This window comes from Sardina pilchardus, chromosome 3 (genome assembly GCF_963854185.1).
Source record: "Sardina pilchardus chromosome 3, fSarPil1.1, whole genome shotgun sequence".
NCBI classification, from domain to species: Eukaryota; Metazoa; Chordata; class Actinopteri; order Clupeiformes; family Clupeidae; genus Sardina; species Sardina pilchardus.
In genome coordinates this window covers 5,245,176-5,268,240 of record NC_084996.1, presented here as the reverse complement: position 1 = coordinate 5,268,240, position 23,065 = coordinate 5,245,176, and the positions used below count along the sequence as shown (strand labels likewise).

General features: G+C 43.5%; 1 protein-coding gene across 1 annotated transcript; it reads right to left on the bottom strand.

The window, feature by feature from the left end:
• Window positions 1-340: 340 nt before the first annotated feature.
• On the bottom strand, window positions 341-19,242 carry sntb1 (syntrophin, basic 1). Its single transcript, XM_062531507.1, has 7 exons — window positions 18,540-19,242; window positions 13,782-14,001; window positions 10,983-11,190; window positions 8,014-8,150; window positions 7,275-7,471; window positions 1,537-1,727; window positions 341-1,022 (listed from the first exon to the last, which is right to left on the bottom strand). Exons 1-7 carry the CDS (start codon window positions 19,063-19,065, stop codon window positions 930-932), a joined length of 1,572 nt encoding a protein of 523 aa, XP_062387491.1. The 5' UTR covers window positions 19,066-19,242; the 3' UTR covers window positions 341-929.
• Window positions 19,243-23,065: the final 3,823 nt, after the last annotated feature.

The following is a 23,065-nucleotide window of genomic DNA, read 5'->3' as shown; positions in this document are numbered from 1 at the left end:
GAGCTGGCATGAATATCCATGAGACTAAACATGTGAACCGTTCACGCCGGGGTACAGCACTGTGGATATTGTGCACTGGCGTGTGTGTTTGTGTGTGTGTGTGTGTGTGTGTGTGTATCCAGACAGTGAGTGAGTGAGCTAGAACAGTGTGTTTTCTGCAGGAGGAGTATGCCATCCAAGAACTTGAACTCTTCTGGAATAATGCAAAGAAGTCTCTGTGAACTGGCGAGGCAGGAATGCGTATCAGGCGGATAAACAAGGGGCAATTTGACGAAGTTCTGAAATATTAAATTTCCCTTCCAGGCAGGGAGAAGTGAGACAAACACATGAAAACAGCCCATTGTTAAAACACGTCATTTATGTGCAACAGCAGTCGTTGAAACAATGTACTTCAATTCACCTTAACTGCCAAAAATTTACTGACGGACAAGATTTCTTCTTTGTTTACTGACAGGTGTCAAATCCTTCCCTACGATTAAAATATTGTTAATATCAAGAGCCAAAACACTGACATTTGCCAGAGGATTTAGCTTTGAATGGAGCCTAAATTACTTCCAGCATATTTTAGTTCAGACATGACAATTTAGTGTTTTCCTCTAATAACAGTGTATCATTTGAATAATAACAATAATAATAATAATGAAAATAATAATAATAATCATTTCTCATGTCATTGTGTTTCATTGCAGTTATCATCACAAAGCTTTGAATCAAAAAAAAAAAGCTTGCTATTCAGTCAGAGGTGACGTGATCCTCAAGAGTATATCAGAGCGGGTTCATCTCCGGACCCCTCGGGAGTCCTGTGTCAGTGGACAGTGTCTCGTCTGTGGGATCGCTCAGTTTGAGTCAGTGCTTCGGTCCTGTCTGGTCCTGTGTGCCCTTTGGAATGAATGAGTCTGTGCAGCGAGCTAGCGCTGTGCTCCACCAGCTCAGGCCAGCAGGCCTAGCCGAGCGATCTTGGCCGACAGAAAGGAGTGCAGTATGAAGACTATGGGCTTGGGGCAGGAGTGCAGGTCCAGTTGCTTTGGAAAAGAAATGGGGAGACGCAAACGATAAGAGAAAGGTTAAATCCAAAGAGGAAACTCCTTGACCTATTTTTTTGACAAACATAAATAACAGAAAAACCGCCTGTTGGAGCTATTTCTTTTTTTCCGAGCAAAGCCCTCTCTCTCTCTCTCTCTCTCTCGGGTGTAGGAGATGAAATATGACGGCAAAAGATGATTCTGAGCCTCTACTCAGCCCTCCCCCACTATCCTCAGAGAACAGCTAACAGCTACAGTATAAACGAAGCAACCAGTGGAGTACCTGTTTTATTCTTCCATGGCAGTGTTTAAATGTTTGAGGAATGTACATACTGAAATTATACTGTTGTTATTCAGAATGATAATGTCTATCTTGTAAGCAATATTGGTATTGAAAACAGAATAGGACCTTATTGGAACATTGATTGATTGAATGATTGGTTGCATTTCAGGAGAGGGACAAATCGGTATAAAATCGTGCGATTTCAGCATTGCAGCATGTGCAGCCACTCACCACTTCGCCCTCCTTCCCACCGAAGTCCAGCAGGAGCTTTCTGATGCCGTCATCGGAGGACATTCGGAGTCGTTCGAAGGGGTAGCTGAGGAGTGGCTTAGGGACGGAGCCGTCCTCTGCCTCGGCCACCACGGAGAAGCCCCTCTCATAGTGGATCACCAGCCTGCAGTCCAGCCCCTGATACAGGCAGCCTGCGTAAGGACAGGGCAAACACACATTAGGAGTGGAAACTAGCAGAGCCATCGCAATGGTACTGATTTGGTAAAGTGAGACACTGAGTGCTCTTGAAATCATGCACTCTTCTAAAAAAATGATAAACCCTCAAGACTTGTGTCAAGGTTTGGCTTTTGTTTTTAAACTATGAAATAAAATATAAACCCTCAAGAGTCAAGACTTTTTTTCAAGGCTTTGCTTTTGTTTTCAAACCATCAAATAAAAAATAAACCTCAAGCACGTGGAAAATGATATGAATCACACTGGCTTTGGGTCAGATAACTCATTTAAAATGTATTATAAAAGTGAGAGTCAAGAAGACCATCAGTGAAATGTCTCCATGAAGTGGAACTATCTGCTGGTTCTCCCATAGTGACTCATTATAGTCGCCACCATCAGGTAGGTAGGTCCCTTACTAGCCTGGCCACGCCCCCCTAGATCTTCCTTCAGGGAGATCTAGTCTGGCAACCCATAGTTTATAACCGTTTCCCTCAGACAAGAAAAATGTCCGGCCAATCAGCAACGAGAGGAAGACGAAACCGAAACTTATGGTGATTAACATCAGTAGCAAAACCTACAAACGTCAAAAAATGCAGTTGGAAAAATGCAGAAACGTATTTACAGCACAGGTAGACCCACACACATTTTGTTTCCTGACTGTTGATGCTGTTTGTTGTCAGTTTGTAAAGTTTAGGCGAAGTAGGAAGTAACGTTAGGAATCTCTGATTTCAAAGTGCCCGTCACGATACAAATGTAGCAAATGCTTCCCAATCAAGAGTTGCCCGATTCTATTCACTTTGAGAAAGAGTCTGGATATTTCCAGGCCATTCCCTTGCATCAGCCAGTTCAATAGTCAGTGTCTTCAACTGTCTGAAAGACTGCTTCAGATGTACAGTATTAACTCGTGAAATGTTATCAGATGGCAACCTAGGGTTAAGTACTACAATTGTGTGTGTAACGTAATGACCTCTAAAACTCCTACAACAAGTGATTTTTTGGAAAACAAATCCCCTCAAATAGCATCCATTCAAAAGACGTTTATCACCGGCCAGTCACTGATTGGCTCCAACCCACCGCCTGGACAGAGGCCCTGTTCAATTCGGCGAGTTACCGAGTCCAGCATCCCAATTCCCATGCTATCAATTACCGAGCTCCGTGCCGCCCGTCAAACATGATCTCCGTGCTGAGAGCAGGTTGTAGCCGCGCCATTGTGTGTGTGCCAGAGAGCCACTTCTGCCGTGGCTACCGTTTGGCTCGAGAAACGCTCCGCCAATTGCTCCCTGACCTACTGATAGGCCGTTCTGGACGGCGCTGGCCGCCCATGGTGGTGGACGGTGGCACTCGTACTCTGCTCTCTCACAACAGCGGAGCATTAGTGCAGCAAAAGCTCTGAGTTACCGCTGAGCTGAGCTGAGCTGCCCTGCTCGAGTCTGCTTTTTGTAGATCTCCCTTGGTATCTACAGTTACGCGCGCATAAAGACGTGTGCTCTTGAAAAGGAAATTCTTTTGTGAAGAAAACTTTTTCAAACGAACACCAGTTAACTTGCTGTGGGTTTAATGTTGCTTCAAAAACTACAGCACCAAAGACAGGACTTCAAGGCTAGAATTCAAACATCAGAACAGCTCTTGGATCGTGCTCAGCAATCCATAATGTACGATCAAATAAAAAAAGCGAGACACTCTTCTTCATGATTCCATATACAGTAACTAACCAACCCCGTATATGATAGCATGTTGCCATAGTGCTTGCATGCTGCCTGTGGGTCTGGTCATCCTCTGGCAGGGCTATTCAACTTCTGTTCCAGATGGGCCAGATAGGAAATCACTGGGGCTTTGTGGGCAACACAACATAGGATGTGGCTAAAATGACTGCTATTGTGGCTAGTCGAAAAAACATTTGTCAAGGCTGCCAACTCTTCAGATCAGCTTGGAGTAGTTTATTAATGGAGATTGAGTGCGGACTGAAAAGTCTTCAACACTCGGTCAGTATGTCACTGATACTCATAGAAGTGAATGAAGATCATTACGATCAATACATCGTAGCAGTCAACGTAATGCGGTGGTGCATTCGTTAATTCATTTACTGTAGTCATTTGGTTACAAGCTGATGAATAAAACACTATTGCTAGTTCTAAGGAAGCTGCTGATTCATTGACCTCCACCACTGTAGCATAGCTGCCAGCATGTTCTAAATCCACCTTGGGTCTACGTTAAGGCACAGATCTCACAGATCTCTTCGGCTTCTTTTGAAAGTCACAAACACACTGGGGGAAAAAATTCAAGCAAAGTGTGGTGTGAGGAAGTGAGACATTGTGTCAGTTGCGCGAGTCGGCAGCCCTCCACGAGTTCATTTGTATCTATGCGTACACTGTAGCTCCACAACACCTTCGTTTTTTATCATATCACACGCATGAGCACCATACTCAGCACCTGAGTGGGCTGAGGACTGGGTGTTACAGTGGCTTTCACACTCACACACCACACACACACACACACACACACACACACACACACACACACACACACACACACACACACACACACACACACACACACACACACACACACACACACACACACACACACACACACACACACACACACACACACACACACACACACACACACACACACACACACACACACACACACACACACACACACACACACACACACACACACACACAAAGAGCCTCCATTCAGACACAGAAGCCTGCAAAGGCAGGGGCCTAATCACGTTGGGTGGCGGGGACCCCCGGCTCTCCTTACTGCCAAGCCGACACCAAGATATTTACACCCGTAGACATTTATGGCATGCCCGTATGTTAGAACCCCTCTCATTTCCACATTACATGTATGCCTGACCAGCGAGCCTCGCATTGCTGCAGAGCATGTATGTGCACCAAGGAGACACAACAGAGAGGTCCTTTTGTTAAGAGAGATACTGAGAGGGGGGTTAGTGTGTCTGTTTTCTGACTGAGCCCAGGGCAAATGCTGAGGCACTTTAACTTAGTGATACATGGTGTCTATGTGGTATGCATGTTAAAGCAACACAATGCAGCTATTTCACCTTCGGATGCAACACTGACTGATCATATAGAGAAGCTTCTGACCTCTGACCCTGCCAATGTGTGCACGGAACACTTGATATGGCAACTGTGCAATGTTGTTGATCAGATAGGATCACGCCCCTTTTAGTTGTTTTTTTGGCCTTTAACTGGGAACAGTCTTGGTGCTAAATGGCGTTGAATGTTTGAGCCAAGGGGCATAGATGCGGAAATCTTCCATCATATTGCTTAAAACCACCTAAAAAGAATGCCAAAGAAATGCGTTCACAACTGCTGCATATATTGCATGTAGTTTGATCAAAGATCTCCTGACAGAAAATCTAATGATCTATTTGAATGTGATGTTGGAAAATCTATACATTGTGTGCTGTACCCATTGCACACAATCCACTATTCATTAGAAATGCCTACTGATTAAGGAACTGTAGTGACCAAGGTAGTCCAGTTTCGAAAAGTCCTTTTTTGGAAGAGCAAGACAAGAGTGCTCAAGTTCTTACTGATAGGAGTAGCTCACACAGGAAATCAAAACACAGGTAATGGAATTACAAAGCCGGTGCCAAATGTGCCCTTTTTCCACAGAGCCCCAAATATGGTGCTGGCCCCAGCTTTTAACTCGGGCTTTTTGTAGGAAGGAACACGTCGTACTCCCATTAATAAAACAGCTATCTCAAAGTGCTGGAGGATGGCTTCACATCACAAACACATCAATCCAGCATCTAATCCTACGCAGTGATGGTAATTCAACAAAACCGTGATTTGTGGAGTGATAAAAATGCATTGAACTCTCAGTCAATGCTACACACACAGCAGCCCATAATTATCACCATGTGGCCCCTTGCCTTTTTTCGAATCTCTCGACGCGTACTGAGCGCCTTGCCGAAACCTCAAGACACTTTCACACACAGTCATACTGTCGGATAACACGCCAGCTCAACAACTTAAGCTTAACGTGGAAGCTGGTCATTCTGACTCACGCGCACAACACAACGTCCTCTCTCAATGACCTCGGTCTGACCCTCCCTCGACGTCTTCAAAGAGACTGCACATCGACAATCGTGCCTGCTTCCTCTTTTCTGCTCTCGAATCCAAACCGTGATTCAGACTGAGCGCGCCCCACAGGAAGTGATAAGCCCGAGCAATGCGAGTGATTTCGATCACTTCAAAAACACTTTGCAATTACAGGGCGTTTTCTTATCAGTGCAGTGTGCCTGACAGGCTGCTTTGGTGAAGAGAGCGTGTGTGTGTGTGTGGGGGGGGGGGGGGGGGGGGTCTCCCATGATGCATTTGCACACGCTCCTCTGCATAATGCCAAGAGACCACACAGGGTAGTTTGAAAACAGCTATGAATCATGGGTCTCTGTGCACAATGTGGGCAAGCGAGAAGAGATGTTGGTGTTCCAGCCTGATGTCCACTACAGCTGTAGCCATTGGCCTTCTGGACAGATGGACATCTGCCAGACAGAGCAAGAGGCAGACTGGTGGACCAAAGTACCATCATCTGGCCCAGCTAGGAGCCAGTACACAACTGGAAATATTTATCTGACTTAGTCCACACACACACACATGCACAGAGAATGGAAATGGACAGTTACTGTCAGCATAACAATTTAAAATTGATTTACTGAGTTTCTCTGAGGTTTAGTTTCCTCCGTGTGTGTGTGGTGCATCTTTCAAAAATGTATGACACACACACACACACACACACACACACACACACAAAGTGCACAAAACTGTGCGCGGGTTCTTGGGGTTTTGGTGTGGGCGGAACTGACTGGTGTGAGAAAGCTTGTCTTTTTACCAATGTCAACCACTTTGAGAAGAAAAATCCTACCACTAGAACACTGCGAACCATTTTTCTCTCATGCAAACACATTTGAATTTGTTTGCAATTGTATTCATCTCAGTAAAGCCAGATCCAAATCTTCAAATTAAAGGACATGCATTTTCCTCAGTCACAAACGGAAACTTTCAAGATTTTCCCTTTCAGAGAGACTTTTGACGGAGGGTAATTGTTTGCCTTTAGAGACATTTTTGCGAGCCAGTAAAATGTCCAAAACGCCTGCAAAGAAATTGAACATGTATCACAAATATTTGCTCAAATCCAGCCCTGTGGACACGTGTGTGGCTCTCTGGACGAGCAGTGCTACGTCTCTACAAAGAAAACAAGTCTAGGGAGATGTCCATTGGCCTCTATGGAATAACACACGTGCAGTACACAGTTCACTAGAGAGCTTGGAAACTATTTCAATGCATCTTTGCACATGGATTTGTGTGTGTTAGGGCCAAAGTTTGACCATGAACAAACAATAATGTACATAATGTATACATGTGAATTTCTTTTGTACGCATGCACTGTATGCTTGCATGTACCGGTATGTATGAATGTAAGCATGTACAGTATATGCGTGTGAGAATGTATGTGTGTGTGTGTGTGTGTGTGTGTGTGTGCATACTCACTGGTGGACACCTCTTTGATCATCTCGGCCGCGCTGTGGCAGCCGTTGACTATGTGCCGCGTCCACACAGACAGGTCCTTGCAGGTTTCGGAGCGGAAGAGGTGGGTCTCGATGCCCAGTCGGGTGCCCGTGCGCGTGGCAAACGACAGCTCCAGGCCCTGCTCAGGGGAGCCCTTGTCTGGACCTGAGTGCACCAGCCTGGAGGAAGACAGTTTCCGTCAGGGTTTGATGCTGACCACAACTGGATGCTAGCCAGTAGCCACCGATAGCCCAAAACCACAGTCACCACGGCAGCTTAAATCACAGATCAGTTTATCTCTGTGGACAGGAGTTGCATCCTGGATCTCTCATCTGCATCCTATGCAAGGTATGAGTATACTGTGGGACTGATACAAATCATGTATTTATGGCATCTATTATTAGATACAGTAGGTCTGTCTGTCTGTCTGTGTGTCTGTGTGTATGTGCGTGTGTGTATGTGCATGTATGTGCGTGTGTGTATGCATATGTGTGTGTGCATATAGTATACTATAGTGCTATATTATTTTACTGCTCCTTCAGTCATGTTGATTTGTTGATTTGCTTTGCATTTTCCTGTTTACATTGTAATGTATGTTGTGTGTGGTGTCTTAAGCTGCTGGGACCTTGAATTTCCCCTTGGGGATCAATAAAGTATCTATCTATCTATCTATATGTGTGTGTGTGTGTGTGTGTGTGTGTGTGTGTGCCTAATAACATACCGCGTGGCCAGTAGTGGATAAGTGTGAACAGGGCTGAGCCAGGCGTCCTTCATCCGTGGCATACCGTCATACAGCAGCAGGTCCTTCTCTGTTAGCACCACCAGCACAGGCTTCCAATGCTGCTTCTCATTCTCAGTCTGGAACAACAAACAGCACACAGTTCTGTACATCTATATGCATAAGGGTGCGAGTAAATATAGATTTGTAAGAAGTGTGTTTGTTTGTTTGTGCGTTAATATGCATTTAGATACAGAGACAGAGGGAGTGTGTGTGTGTTTGTGTCTGTGAGTGAGTGGGAAAGCAAGGGTGTTTGAGAGATAGAAACAGATAGAAAAAAGAAAGAAACAAAGAAAGAAAAAAATGTGTGTGTGTGTGTGTGTGTGTGTGTGTGTGTGTGTGTGTGTGTGTGTGTGTACACACACATACACACACAAATCATCAGCACCATCAGAGCAGGCTCCACTGCTCCCTACTGCTCTGTCACAATGAACTGGCTTCAAAGGGCTTTTTTGAAATAATGGCGCATACGAACTTGACAAACACAGCGATACTGAACGCATCGGTTCACATACACAGCCATCTTGCTACCCACTACACTGCATACAACGCACATGGTCAATGGTAACTCCTACAGGCAATGCATGATTCAGTGGAACAGAATGTGCTATGCACGCATTTCTCATTCTCTTTATAGGCCATAATATGCAGGGGATTACGTAAGAATTGCCATCAGATAAATCATTAGATTTTGGGGAGCTGAGGAAAAGCCCTCGCGAGCAATCTTCAGGGTCCTTTTTTTTTATGAAGTCGTATTTTTAGAAAATGCACTGGAAGCAAACTCAACAAATTTCTGCTCGGGACTGAAGGTATACGTCTCAAACCACGTGAGATACACAACGCAACGAAACAAGGCCCAAACCCTAAGAGAGAAATCTATCTGACCACGAGCTTCTCTGTAATTCCAGTGCGTTCTTACGACAATGGATTTTCCCCTCGGGCACATTCCACAGTTACGCTGCACACACGCTTTAAAGCGATGTTTCCGGGATTCGTTTAAGGAACACATTACGCACATTAGCCCAAATGACTAATTCAGATGATGGCAGTTAAGTTGTGGAGCCCCGCAACCGAAACCCCACACCTCGCCGCAGAATCCCTCAACGCCAAGGAAAGCCACTTCCCCGATGCAAATTTGTCTTTTTTTTTTTTTTAACGCGAGTTAAAACAGGACTATTCTTTCCTCCTGCATTAATGACAACATTTTAGCTTGCGGTCACAAGAACTGGGGTCCTTTCTCCTCCGCGCTCTCCGAGAGCTGATCGAATTGCCATCGGGAAACTGGAGAGGGTCTGTTTGCCATCAAAAGCTGCTCAACAAAAAAAAAGGCAAGCCTGCAGCCAGGGCCAAGAGCTGGAGGCAGGCAGAATAGCCCCGAAAAGCTGGGGCTACAAACGGGGCCTTGTTGAAAGGGTCTTGGCCCCGGCGCATAATGGGAAGGTTGGCTGCCGATCCAGGGCCACTCCGCATTCTCCTGGCCCTTCCCTGCCCTCGGAGCTGGGGGTGGAAAGCTGGGCTGGTCGGTAACCAGAGATGGAAGAGAGGGGGGGGGGGGGGGCGGGGGGGGACCAGGGGGGGGGGCCTTCATTAGAGTCAGTGTGCACTCAGAACTGCCCACAGCCACACATGTACCAGCCTCTCCATGTCAGGGAGAGTCCTAATGAGAGCCATGAAAGGCAGCCTTAAGCAGGATAAAAAAAAAAACACACACTGCTCTCAGGCCAAGAGAGGCTGAGAGTCATCGTGGTCATCAATTGCTGCTGGATATTTCAAAAATGAGACATTGAGAGAGAGAGAAAAAATACACCAAGATATGAATTGGCTTCTGCCAGTGTGAGCTGGTCTCCTGATAGGAGGAGGGTTTCATGTTCAAAGTCAAGGCGGAGCTTTTAGCATTACTGGGCTGAAAAAACAAACATGGCCAGAACAAACAAACACACACAAACACAAACACACACACACATACACACACACACACACACACACACACACACACACACACACATACACAAGCATCATGTGTAAGAGCCATTCACACACTGTAACAGCTGAACTTTGCTAACTGACGCCAGTGCTGAGTAGACCTCTTGGCCCTCCTGAGTGACTATAGAGGCTGGTTTTGAACACAGCTGGGGCCTGTCCTCCAGATCAAAGAAAAAGAGTTTTCATTAAGACAGGCATTCAAGATGGAGTCCTCCAGAGGATTAGAGGGCCTACCAGAGACGTGTGAGTATGTGTGTATGGGGGGAGAGAGAGAGAGAGAGAGAGAGAGAAAGAGAGAGAGAGAATGTGTGTGTGTGTGTGTGTGTGTGTGTGTGTGTGTAAGGTATTCAAGGGAGGCCCTTCAAAGGATTAGAAAGACTAGTTAACAATATGCAAGTCAAGTCTGTCAATGTACTTTAGATATGTAGGCCACAGAATGAGACACTTATTAGATTCAGAAAAATTCAAACATTTCTCTGCAGACCGAGACTCCTCTTGTTGTTCCAGAAAACAGGCTGAAACAGGAGCTGTTGTCTCTCAAGCCCGCAAACATTTTCAGAAGCAAGAGGCACAAGAGCATTCTACTGGTCAAGTGGTCTACTGTAGTCTACTGACCTTTCTTGTGTAGCCAGAGATGTATAGTATAAGTATAAGTATATAAACTTTTTTGATCCCGTGAGGGAAATTCGGTCTCTGCATTTATCCCAATTCATGAATTAGTGAATACACATCAGCCGTGGACTGGTCGGGTATCGAACTGGCAACCCTTCGGTTACAAGCTCGAAGCCCTAACCAGTAGGCCACGGCTGATGACAGAGAGGTGAAAGTTCAAATACGGAGCTGCTGTCTCTCAAGCACCGCAACCATTTCCAGAAGCAAAGAGGCACGACGGCGTTCCACCGGTCGAGTGAGCGGCCGAGTCTACTGACCTTTCTGGCGAGCCAGCCTAGATGCCGGACCTCCCTGCTGCCGGCGATGCCGCTCCATCTCACGTGTTCCCGGACCTCCGTTAGCACCTTGCTGGTCAGGCTGCTGGCCGCAATGTGCATGAGGGAGAACCAGGCCTGGGCAGACTGCGGGTCCTTACACCGCAGCACCACGGTGTGCTTGGCGTCTGGGGAGTGTAGCTCAAACTGCCTGACAAGAAAACAAAACAAACAAAAAATAATAATAAATTTCAAATTAAAGTCAAATTTCAATTTCAATTGCAGAGGAAGGGTTAAATACTTCTTTATACTGTAAGTTCAGTCACACTCGTGGACTGAATACAATGACACTGTCAAAAAACCTGCGTTTAAACCTGAACGTTAAGTCCACTATGATCACTGGCAACTGCTCTCCTCTGCAGTAACACAAACAGTTTTATTGAACAGGCCCTCCGTTTAGCGCGGCCACAGCTGGTTCGGCGCGCTCAATCAGCCAGCTCTCGGCTGGAGTGGTTATGGTAGTAAGTCTCTTAGCCATTCATCATTTGTAGTGCGAAACTAAACCCACCACTCGACTAGATCAACTCCAGGTGCGCTCTTGCTGGTAAAAATAGACTCTCTTTCTGCGCCAAGACAAAAAAAAAATAAAGTTGACTGAGAGGAAGACAGAAGCCAGATGCCATATGGCGCTGGAGAGTGCTTGTGTCTGAGGGAGAAAAAGAAGCAAAGGGAGGGTGGGTGGGAGGGGGGTGGGGGGGATAGACAGACTTCCTGGAAAAGACCCAAAGAGTTTTCCCCTTTAAGGACATCCACGGCTCCAACATGGGAACTTTCCTGAGCATTAGAAATGAGCCAAATTTAGAAAACGCTGCTCTATAGAAGTTAATCCTCCAGCCTTTTCTGGTCAAAAAAACGGACTTGTGGCCATCCGAGTACACATTATCAAGCACAGACACTCCTGTAGTTTATGACTCCTTTATAAAAATCAATGTATTTTGGATGCTAACAATCCTGTCTGTGTGCTGCACAACAAGCAAATTCAACTGTGGGATAGCACAGTATATGAAACATACTGCTTATAATAAAGACCAACAAACACACAAAAATCCCAGTCCATATTTTTAGTATGCATGTCTGCATTAACATGTATGCGTGTGTGTATGCACTCATACGAGTGTGCATGTATGCATGTGGGTATGTGTGTGTGTGTGTGTGTGTGTGTGTGCGTGTGTGTGCGTGTGTGCAAGCATGTGTGTGCGTGTGTGTGAGCGTGCACGCATGTGAGTGTGTGCGTGTGTGTGTGTGTATGCATGCATGTGTCTTGACATTCTGTGGCTATATTTAGCCAAGGTGGGCCTGGGGCCAGATGTTTTCCGGAGAGAGAGAGGACTCCCCCTCCTCTGCTGCTGGGGCTGGAGGTGGACGCCGGCAGGACCTCCACTGCTCAGACCACCACATGCACACACGCACACACACACACACGCACGCACACACACACACACACACACACACCATAGACCCACAGCTGGAGCTTGTGGCTTTCGCAGAGGTCTGCTCCAGCCTCAAAACTTCAGAGCTCCCACAGAGTGATGGCCAGAGACTGATCTGATCAGTATCACCACACGAGGACTGAATCCAGCGACTTCCCAGCCCTGCTCGGCGGCCCGATTCTAGCTTCATCTCTTTGTTAAGCCTATAGTGGTGCTACATGTTTATAAGTCTCCATGCCCAGACTGACGTCCTTATCAAAACTGAGTACAAATTCAAATAATTAATCTCTAGCATTTCATTTTAGAGGAGAATCTGCTTTCCTGCATTATTCATTTCCCATGCCACTAGATGCATGACACCATACTAGGCTCTATTTTCTACTGTGTTAATACTTAATGATATACCAAGAGTATTTGTATGACACTCGAGGATTTCCCTACGTAAGATCTAAGCAGATTCTGTCAATGGTTCCATCAGTGGTGGATGGAACTAAGGCAATTTAGCTTATATTTTCATTGCCGAACATTGTCTCAAAAAATACAACTTCAAACATGTTTCAAGAGAAGGAATTCAAAAGCCTATCCTATCCCAGTCCCACCATTGTGCATCACTGGGACTGTCATATTAAGTGGCTTGTCAGAAAAAAAAGTTTGTCTTTAGAATAATGAGCCCCCTGCAGCTACGGGTGAAATGATAACAAAGAAAGCAGGTGCAAAACTATAACCCATCATGCTGTGTCTATTTATTATTCAAAACTACAAAAGGCAACCTATGCTCAATCAAAAACAAATCTGAGGGTGAAAGGTAACTCTGAGGACAAGGACTCTTTAATTCTTCATAGGTTCATCTTCAGGTAACCAGAATACTAATTTAGGCAATGAGAGCTTTGGAATTTTCTAGAAACGCAATCAGCCAACAAACTCACAGCATATGAACCATGTCATCAGCCACCCCTGTAAGTTGCCATCATCAAGCTTCTTCTGCTTTGGTTTCATATTAATTCATATAATATCAATCATATCAAAAGATGCCATAAACTGATGCCATAAACTAATGCCTATGGCATAACTGAGGACATTTTTCCTATGCTTTGATAAGAGTTATTATTGCGGTCATAAATCACACCACATCAAAGCAAAGACTTCAGGTCATTATTTCACAGCGGTGACCCCTACATACTGTACACACTAGTAACAACCTTTATCCATCATGTTTACTGACTAAACTGATTACCATGTGTTCAGATGGTCACAGTGCAACACCGAAACAGATCGTGGACTGGCGTGTGTGTGAGTGCTATGAGGCAGATACCTGTTCTCTGGGTCAGCAGTGCTCAGGTTGCGCGTGATGTAGCACATCTTTAGGGGGATGCACCTGCGGTCCCCCTGCAGAGGGAGGCTGGGCGGGGGGCTGGGCGACTCTGCGTGCGGGCTGCCCAGTCGCGGAGACTCTGGAGGCGGGGTCTCCCAGCCGATCTCCGAGACCGGGGAGCCCTTCTTCACGTAAGGAGTGGCCTCTCGCATGTACTTCACTAAAGAAACAGAGACAAATGCCATGAATGGTATAAAATGTAGCCATTTCTGTGAGGGAATATAAAGACAGTGCTCTATCAAAAATGACATTGTTTCCTTCTCTGTGTTCCAGCTAAGGTTGTCCCGGAACACGTGCATGTGTGTGAATGTGTGATGTGTGGCGAGAGAACGCTTCAGACTACTCTGAAATGACAAAACTATTTTATGGTGAACTCTGACGAGGATACTCCCATATTTTAATCTCTTTTTTTTTACATCTTTGGCCTGTGGCCTCGTCACCACCAGGAATCACAGGAACTTGGTAAAGGACTGTCACACATAATTGTTATGGAATGGCTGTATGAGCAACCACTACTACTTCAGTTCTACAGTGAGGGTTTGAGTTAAGCTACTGTACCCAACCCATTTACAAGACAGACAAGGCAGCATATGGAAAGTCATGAAAGTCAACAAAACCTCAACAAAAAGCTTGGATGCATCACAAAAAGAACCTCAAAAACAGCTCCCCACAACGGTCATGCAGGAGTCCTGGCTGGCATTCAAGGACAGTGCAGCTGTAAGACAAATTAGCCTAGCCATATTGTGGTTGCCTCATTCTTGTTAAAAGCCAATGTTAAGCCTTAATAACTTGCATTTCCAACTGATAAACTGGTACAGCTGTGTGCAACATGCAGAAACTGCTAAAGTTAACTTAAAACAGACTGAACGGAAATGAGCTTTTAATCATAGTATGAAGCATTCGTGTTAAGGACACGTTCAAAATTACTCTTTAATGGATAACCCATAAACTGATCAATCTTACAGAGTTTTGCTACCGCTGAGGGCTGGGTTGCATATAAACAGGCTTCAGTTTAGTGGTCACTTTTCTGTTACACCGGACTATCCAGAACTTAAGTCAATATTTGGATCCTTCTCCAAGGCTCATTTTACTTGACATTGTAGTATCTGGTGACCTACACGCCCCCAGGGTGAGCATGTGTGTGTTTGGAGAAAGATTAGAATGAGTCCATGTGACGGCAGGAAACTGGTCAGTCCTGTCCAAAGACCAAAAGATCCAGCAGCCTGCCACACGACAGAAATTCAAAAGAAGGTTTACATACCAGCAGAACTACATGCAACCGTAACCTCAGGCTAACGTCAAGCTAACCTGCCTGCCAGGTTGGCTGTGAAAACGTGTCACTCAGAGTAACACCTGTTTGGAGTGCAGCAGATTGCTTTGGGTTTGTCAAGCACAAAATGATCGGAGTTATGCTCAAGATGATCTAATGGTTTTCCTGGGGACCGGTAGTCAACAACAAAAACAAAATCTACAATAAAAAAGTATCAGTATTCTATCAATAAGGCAAGACGAGGACACCAAAAACACTTAGGAGCTCATTGCACCTCCTCACAGGAATTTCTCACAAATGATTCAGTCTCATTTCTTTGATATTTTCAAAAATTAACTATTTATATCCTTCCTTCTAGATAATGCAAAAAAAGCCCCTAAATAATGCAAATAATGAGTAAGTGATTGAAGTGTTGTGATGGCTTATCCATCCTTTTCATCACACAGCACTGCAACATAAAGTGGGTCCTTTTGCATGGAGAAATGGCATCATTGCAGAAAGGCCGCTGATTATCCCTGCTCAAGCTGTCACAGGCGCGTTGTATTTGTTATGGCACTGCCTTCTGTGATTGCTGGATAGTTTCAGAGTGAGATCATATAATCACACTGTCTGCTTTTCCATGTGTGTGTGTGCACATGTGTGTTTGCGTGTGTGTGTGTGTGTGTGTGTGTGTGTGTGTGCACATGCTTATGTAGGGGGTGGGGGGTTTTGCCTCATTCCTCCCAATGTCTATCTCCACACAACCCATTCCACGCTAAACTAAAGGAACCATCTATGACATCAGCCGGTTCTAAGCTGTAAACCAAGGGAGTTGGGACTCGAGCGGAAATGGAGAGTCCACAGCTGCTGGCCCACTCAGACCGCTAACAGTGGACCATGACCCTCTCCAGTGTTCTGCCATTTAGTCGTCCTAGTCATGGTTTGGGAAGTACTTCCTATCAATTATGCACTGCGATGACATCAGTGTCTTTCCCTAGAGGCGTCACAGATAGTAGACAGATAACCACCATGTGTCTTCTTGTCTACGAAACAAACACGCAGTGTGCATTTTCATTTGGCTTTGTTTGTAATAAGGTCAGAACAGTCTGACGCTCCATTGTGCATGAGGTATTCCTTTGCATGCTTTGTACAAAAAAAGTATATATTCTTTTACAAGCACAGCAAATCTCAAAAGTTGAAATATTTAGACTATCTGTTCTTTGCTTTCAAGTATGAAACAAGAATCAAGCCCAGTGACTCCCGTGTGATCTAGTAAGATGTGTGTGCCGCCATTGGTCTCGTGAGAAAATGATTCAGCCTGCATGGGTGAAAGTCTTTAAAGGCTACACACAAATTATTCATTACCCACATACTTGTGAATGAGAGACATGCTCTCTCTTCATCTCCTAATTGAATATTTGCTTGAAGATGGCAGTGTTTCCACAGTCAAGCTTATCGCAATGTCCACATGCTTCAGTCCAATTTTATTTAATAAAAATCACTGGCGGATGGTGCTAATAATACTTAGCACACATTTGTCTTGTACAATGGAAGTCACTGTTAAAAGCGGCATATTTGTACATTGTGTGTTGAATCAGTAACTAACATTAAATGTCACCATAAGCAGGGCTTCTGTGGGCCTCTCTTAAACAATGAGAGCATTATCTTCATTAAGTGAATCTAGAAAACTGTGGGCTTTGTTTGTGGAGGGGAAAAACAGAAAGTAATTGGGCTTTAAGTGGAAAGTGACTAATTAGGGAAATGTAGGGTAAGCTTTGAATGCGGGGGGAAAAAACACTGCAGAGAAAAGAACAGGTACCGACAAACATACTTTTCATCTCCCACAATACACGAAAATATGTCACCGCACAGAGGCGCACTGTGAACTTTAGCAGTTCTACAAAATAAAAAAACACAAGAGCAGCCTCATAATTACCTGTGACATACAGTCAGTGTAAAGCAGTGTCACTGGAAGTACAAGCATCAATTGACTTTCCCTTTCCTTTCCGTCCAATGCTTTGGCCACTGTAACTTTTTCCCATTTTTTACGTGGCTGGGAGCTTTGTTACATACTTGTGGTGGTTATTCGGTCGGCCGGCCTCATTTGGCAGCCATTAACGCTAGGCAATCATGTTCTGATGAATTCTGGAAAGACAGGACTCTTCCTTTCAAGCTGGTGGGTGTGGAGATCACTTGAGAGTTAAAAGGATGTGCAAACATTACTGGCAGGAAATGCTGTGCTGAAACGTGAGTGAACTATTCAAATGAACCCAAAAAAAACAGAATGGGGGGAGGAGAGACTGGTGAGTACTTCATGATTCATAGATGACAACTTTGTAGACCAAAGACTCAGACACTTTAGTGTTCAGTCTGAGTGACAGCACGCCATCAAACCAGCCATTCTATTTCACGAGAAGCTTACCAAAGACCATGGTTAGTCCAATGATCTAATGAGGACAACAGCTGTAAAAACACAAAAGACGACTTCCTGACACGAGTCAGACCCAAACACACCTGCGCAGCGCTGCGCTCAGTTTGAGATGGGCTCGAGGTCTCGGGGGAGCTGGGCATCACGTCACACTAGTGCAATACTCTGGTGGCCCAATTCTCAGCTCTCAGTATCGACATCCTACTGCTGACCATAAATGTGTTGGGGGGTTTCTTCTCTCCATGTAATTTCTGAGTGTTTGGCACAATAAGGTTGGTTCCAAAGTATTCTGACATTCAGATGTGGTCATTCATACAGCTATCCGATGTCAGTCATCTGAGGCTAGATAATAAACCCACGGAAATCTGTAGACCACCTCATGAAATAAACTCCCGGTATCTTAATCTTAAATTCAGTGTCATTGAATGTATAAGAGGGCTTACTTGTGCATGTCTACATTTATATGAAGCAGAAGCATGGTCCAAGTACTTTAATAACACGAGGTTAATTTAGCCTATTATGAAGGTATCGTGCCACACATAAGTAACGTTTTATGAAGCTCGTATGCTGCTAGTGATTCATTGCGGCTTCAAGGAGATGACTGCACTTTAGTCACTCGTTGTGTATTGTGGAACAAGTAATTGACTCTTAACTCTGATTGCGAAAGCCCTGTGCAGCGTGAACAGCATTTCACTGGAATCGCACATGCTCTCCCTACGCGGAAAATATCTGCCTGGATTGCAAACCATACTGTAAATCCACTGTCGCAAAGGGAAAGTTTGTGTAACCTTGAGAAGGTTTACAAGGGAATGTTCCCTCGCATTCGCCAGGAGAAAACGTATAAGAATGAAATGCCAAACACACATTAACCAACTGAGGTTTTCTAAATTGCGTAATTTGTTCATTCTCCCTTGAGATTCCCATTCCTCCACTAATGACAGCTGTAATGATGACTATGAACAGGTGGTCGGACACTGTTTCCTGAAGAAGGCTATGTACAACAGATCTCTGTTATTCTCACCTTCCAGTGTTACCTCTTTCCCCGCGCGTTTGAGCACTTGAACCGCCTCGTCATGAGTAGCGTCCCGCAGGTTCATCCCATTCACCGACAGTATCGCGTCCCCAACGTACAGCGCCTGGGTTTGGTCCGCAGCAAGACCCTTAAAAATCTTACTGATGAGTATAGGCATCTTGTTCTCTTTTCCGCCTTTGATACTTATTCCAAGTCCCCCCACATCTTGTTTAACCACTTTGACGCATCTTTTTCTGTTCGCAATTGCCTCGGGCACTTGTTCCGGTAAATCCGTGAAAGCCGTTCGTACGCCCGTCGTCGGACTGTTCGTAAGGTCCGGGTGATTGGTGCTGGTCGCGTAAGATCCATTAGTGATCCCGTTCAAGTTAACTTTCTCTCCCAGATCTTCGCAACTCAATGTCAGAGCTTCCTCGTTCAAGTTCGCCAACACTTTATGCCACCGATCCCGGACGAATACCTCCAAAAATCCACTTTTCTGCACTCTGTTACCAGACACTGGTAATGCTACCGCCATCTTTGGAGCATAGTTTATAATGCCATGTGATTTAACACGCACAGGACTTTCGACCCCAAACTTTTGAAAGCTCAGATGGCTCAATTTGTCTGGGGAGTTTCGCTCTCTAGCACTCCATATCTTTGAAGGGTGGAGCAACTTCAGTGGAGAGCAGACAATCAATTCTCATGTGAGTAGGCAGTGTGGGAAGGTGTTCGCTCTCGAAGACTCCAACCTTCTGGACATCTAAGCTAGCCAACTTGTTCGCTGGAACAATTTTTAAAATGTTCATAGTGTGCTAATTGTTTTGTAGTAGCCTATATAGGTCTACAACACGCAAACCATTGTTTGATTCCTACCATGAATAGGAGCTCTTGTTAGACAGAGCTAAATTACGAAGATACAACCAATTATATAACTTATTAGGTGGTCTACAAAACTATTTGTATAAAATATAACATTTACATCCTTGTCAAGAAGTTAAAGTTACTTCAACGTACTTTTTTACTGTAGGCAGAATCCATGTATAATTGTCATAGGTGAGTAAACTCAAGGAAACCTAAACCTACACAAACTTTTTGCATCATAGGCTTTGTGATTGGTTACAGATTCTCATTTAACTAGTGTATCAAATCTTCGTGGTAACAGCTGTTTACGTTTGCAGTGTAACACGCTTCATCATACAGTAGTCTATCAGTTGTATATTCACATCATGACGACTCGCTGTCCTTTACCACATAGAAATAGGATGTTGCTACCATCTACTGGATGAATGAAATAGGCCACACTCCTGCTGGCCAAGCACTCAGGGCTGAGTGAGTAGCCTACTAATGGTCTGGTCAAGCATTGTTCTGCGTACTGAAGTTTCTCTCCATGCACTTGGGGAAACCCTGACCACTGTGTGTGAGATCAAATCAAATGCGCCCTGGCCATTGTTTTAAATCCTCTATATTTAAAAGGGGGGAAAAATGTTCAAATAAAATATAAAATACTTGAAGTGTATCAAAAAATAAGCTACACAATTCAGTAGCCATGATATGTATCAACATGAAATACTATATTTTGAAAATGCTAAAACACTATTTAGAAGGAGCATGAAACCACTTTGTAAACAAAGTCCCATATCTGTCTGTTTAATCTATTCCTTCGTCACTACACTGCTTTATTGGTAAAGTGGGTAGTGTTTGAGAGCAACAGCTTTTCTCTGGCCTCAAGACTTGCCATAAATCTGCAACAGTCAGCAGATCAACTATGTTTACCTGCCTGTAACATAGCCTACTGTATCAGAGATGTACACACAAAGTCACAACTGCACTCAAGTGTCAGTACAAACTAACCGAATCTACTGAGAGCCACAGCATGTGAGCTTAAAGTAACCCAATGCAGTTCTATTACCTTAAAATAAGAGCTTCAAACTGGTATCCTGACATGTACAGTAATATATCATGAAGTCTCTGACATTGTCAATGGATGCCCAGAATGATACTGCGCCGTATAAAGCTGTTGAGCAGCTTTAGAATCACGAGTCACGACTCTCTTAGTTGGCTTTTAACTAACTGGGTGAGCACTAAATTGATGCCAATGAGCATATGCATGATAGGCTACATAAGGCAACTTTTTGAGCAATGTTAATGGAGACTAATAATAATTTCCATCTGTTTTGCATGCACTGTAAGTTCTTATTAAACTGATGGTTAAAGTGTGAGAGTGGGTGTGTACTGTGTGTGTGAGCAACTTGCATGTTGTCATTGTCATTGTTCAAAGTACAAGTACAAAGACAGTGAAATGCAGTTTAACCAGAAGTACAAAAAAGCAGAAAAGTGCAATGTAATGTATACAAGTATAGACCGGTGGTGCATAGACAGAACAAGACATATGTCTTGTCTATGCAGTGTAGACAGTGTAGTATACAGTTGGTTTACAAAAGGTGGTTTACAGTGATATAAATTAAATATAAATATGTGCACTATATTAGCAGTAATATAAGCAAAAACAGCTGTGGAGTTAAATATGATATTGAACTCAGAATTGCTTTCTGTGGTCAAATGGATAAGGATAAATAGATTAGTTCTGAATGTTTCTAAGACAAACTGTATTATTTTTGGTTCTAACCATACACTTAAATGTAAACCATTGTTAAATATTATGATCAATGATGCAAAAGTAAACCAGGTCAGGGAGACAACACTTCTGGGAGTTACCTTGGATGAAAGACTGACATGGTCTACACAAATTAACGAAACGATAACAAAGATGGGTGCTGGTATTTCTGTAATTAAAAGATGTGCAAAATACTTAACAAATACATCCAAAAAACAAGTGATACAAGCATTAATATTGTCAAACATTGACTACTGTCCTGTGGTATGGTCAAACTTAACAATGGATAAGATCAAAAAACTTCAAGTTGCACAGAATAGGGCAGCTAGAGTTGTACTACACTGTGACATAAGAACAAATGTTATTGCAATGCATGAGGTGCTCAGTTGGTTAACAGTTAAACATAGATTGTTGTATTCACTACTGGTATTCTTTAGGAACATTTTAACTACTAAAACCCCATTCACATTGTATAATGAACTGTCACTGACTTCAGACCAACACGGCTTCGCTACCAGGCAAGCAATAGAGGGGAAACTCATATTACCCAGAGCAAGAACCAATGCGATGCAAAGAACAATGGTATTTAGAGGAATTAGTGAATGGAATGCTTTACCTAGGACCATCAGGCAGGAAAACAGCAAGAGCACATTTAAATTATTGTTAAAAAAACATCTTCTGTCAAGGAATGCAACATAATTGCCTTGCTTTGCCTATGTGTTGTGATAGGTGTGTTGGTTTGAATTTCTATTATGATGAGTTAAATAGTGTAAGATCACTAAATTGTTAAAATGTGTGTCACTAATAGCCTATGAGATGATCAGATGAGGTAGCATTATTAACATTATAAAATGTGTACAAGGGAACTTAACCTATAGGAGCTAGTCCTGTCTATTTTACTTTTTGTCATAGTCTGGTTGAATTTTTGTCTTGATTTTCTGTATTTGTCTATATTCTTTTTCTTGTATGTGGTGGTATGCGTCAAATGTTGTATGTTTTATGTTTCCTATGTAAATTATGATTGATTGAAAATGATTTATAGGACCCCAGGAAGAATAGCTGGTCTGACCGAGCTAATGGGGATCCAAATAAAAATCCTAAAAATCCTAAAATCCTAAAAAAAATCCTAAAATAAGAGCAGAATAAATATGACTACGGTATGTACAGCATACAGATATGTGCAGTGTAGTAGCAAGTAGGCTGTAAGAATAATTTAGATATGTGCCGTATATTAAGAATATATATATAAATATGAAAAATATCAAATTAATAGAAAATCATCGTCCTGAATCTCAATATTCTGATCACAAGAAGTGTGGGCAAATTACAAAGTCAGCACCAGTCATTCATTGTTTTGATGTCATCACATCACCAAAAGTATTGGTCTAACCAAAATATTTGCCAATTTTTTTAAGATACAACACACCTATAAAGTATTTTGACTCAAAATACAAAGCCATTTTCTTCAACCCAATAAAAGACAAATGACAAAATACTATTTTGCACTTGTATCATAATTATAGCATACCTGCCTCTGTTGTAATCAGAAACATGAAAATGAATTGTGATGGTTGCAGTTGGTGTAAACCCACTCTCAAATTGGCCTAGGTACACACAGCATCAGCGGAATAGCATAATCAACCTTTTTTCAGCTGTATTTGAAGCAGCAAGACCAGCACCAGCAGAACAACAGCTTGAGTGTACATGCATATCATTTCTATTGAGAATGCTTAAAGGCATACGTATGTTCAATGGCATATTACCAGTACAATGTACTCATGTAGCCTACGGTATATTCTTTCCATGACATCATAACATGGTCACATGAAATATGATGAAAAAAAGTACTATACTGTACACAGTATAAGCAACTACACTATCAAGTGTAAGAAATACATGTGTTCTTGTTGAACACCCTAAT

What these genes read in the sequence shown, in the direction of transcription:
- sntb1 (XM_062531507.1), bottom strand. Translation starts at nt 19,065, where the DNA reads ATGGCGGTAGCATTACCAGTGTCTGGTAACAGAGTGCAGAAAAGTGGA. An exon ending in TAGGCTGGCTCGCCAGAAAG is followed by an intron (nt 8,151 to 10,982) that starts GTCAGTAGACTC and finishes TTGTTGTTCCAG; the next exon opens with ACTGAGAATGAGAAGCAGCA. An exon ending in TATCCACTACTGGCCACGCG is followed by an intron (nt 7,472 to 8,013) that starts GTATGTTATTAG and finishes GTCTTCCTCCAG; the next exon opens with GCTGGTGCACTCAGGTCCAG.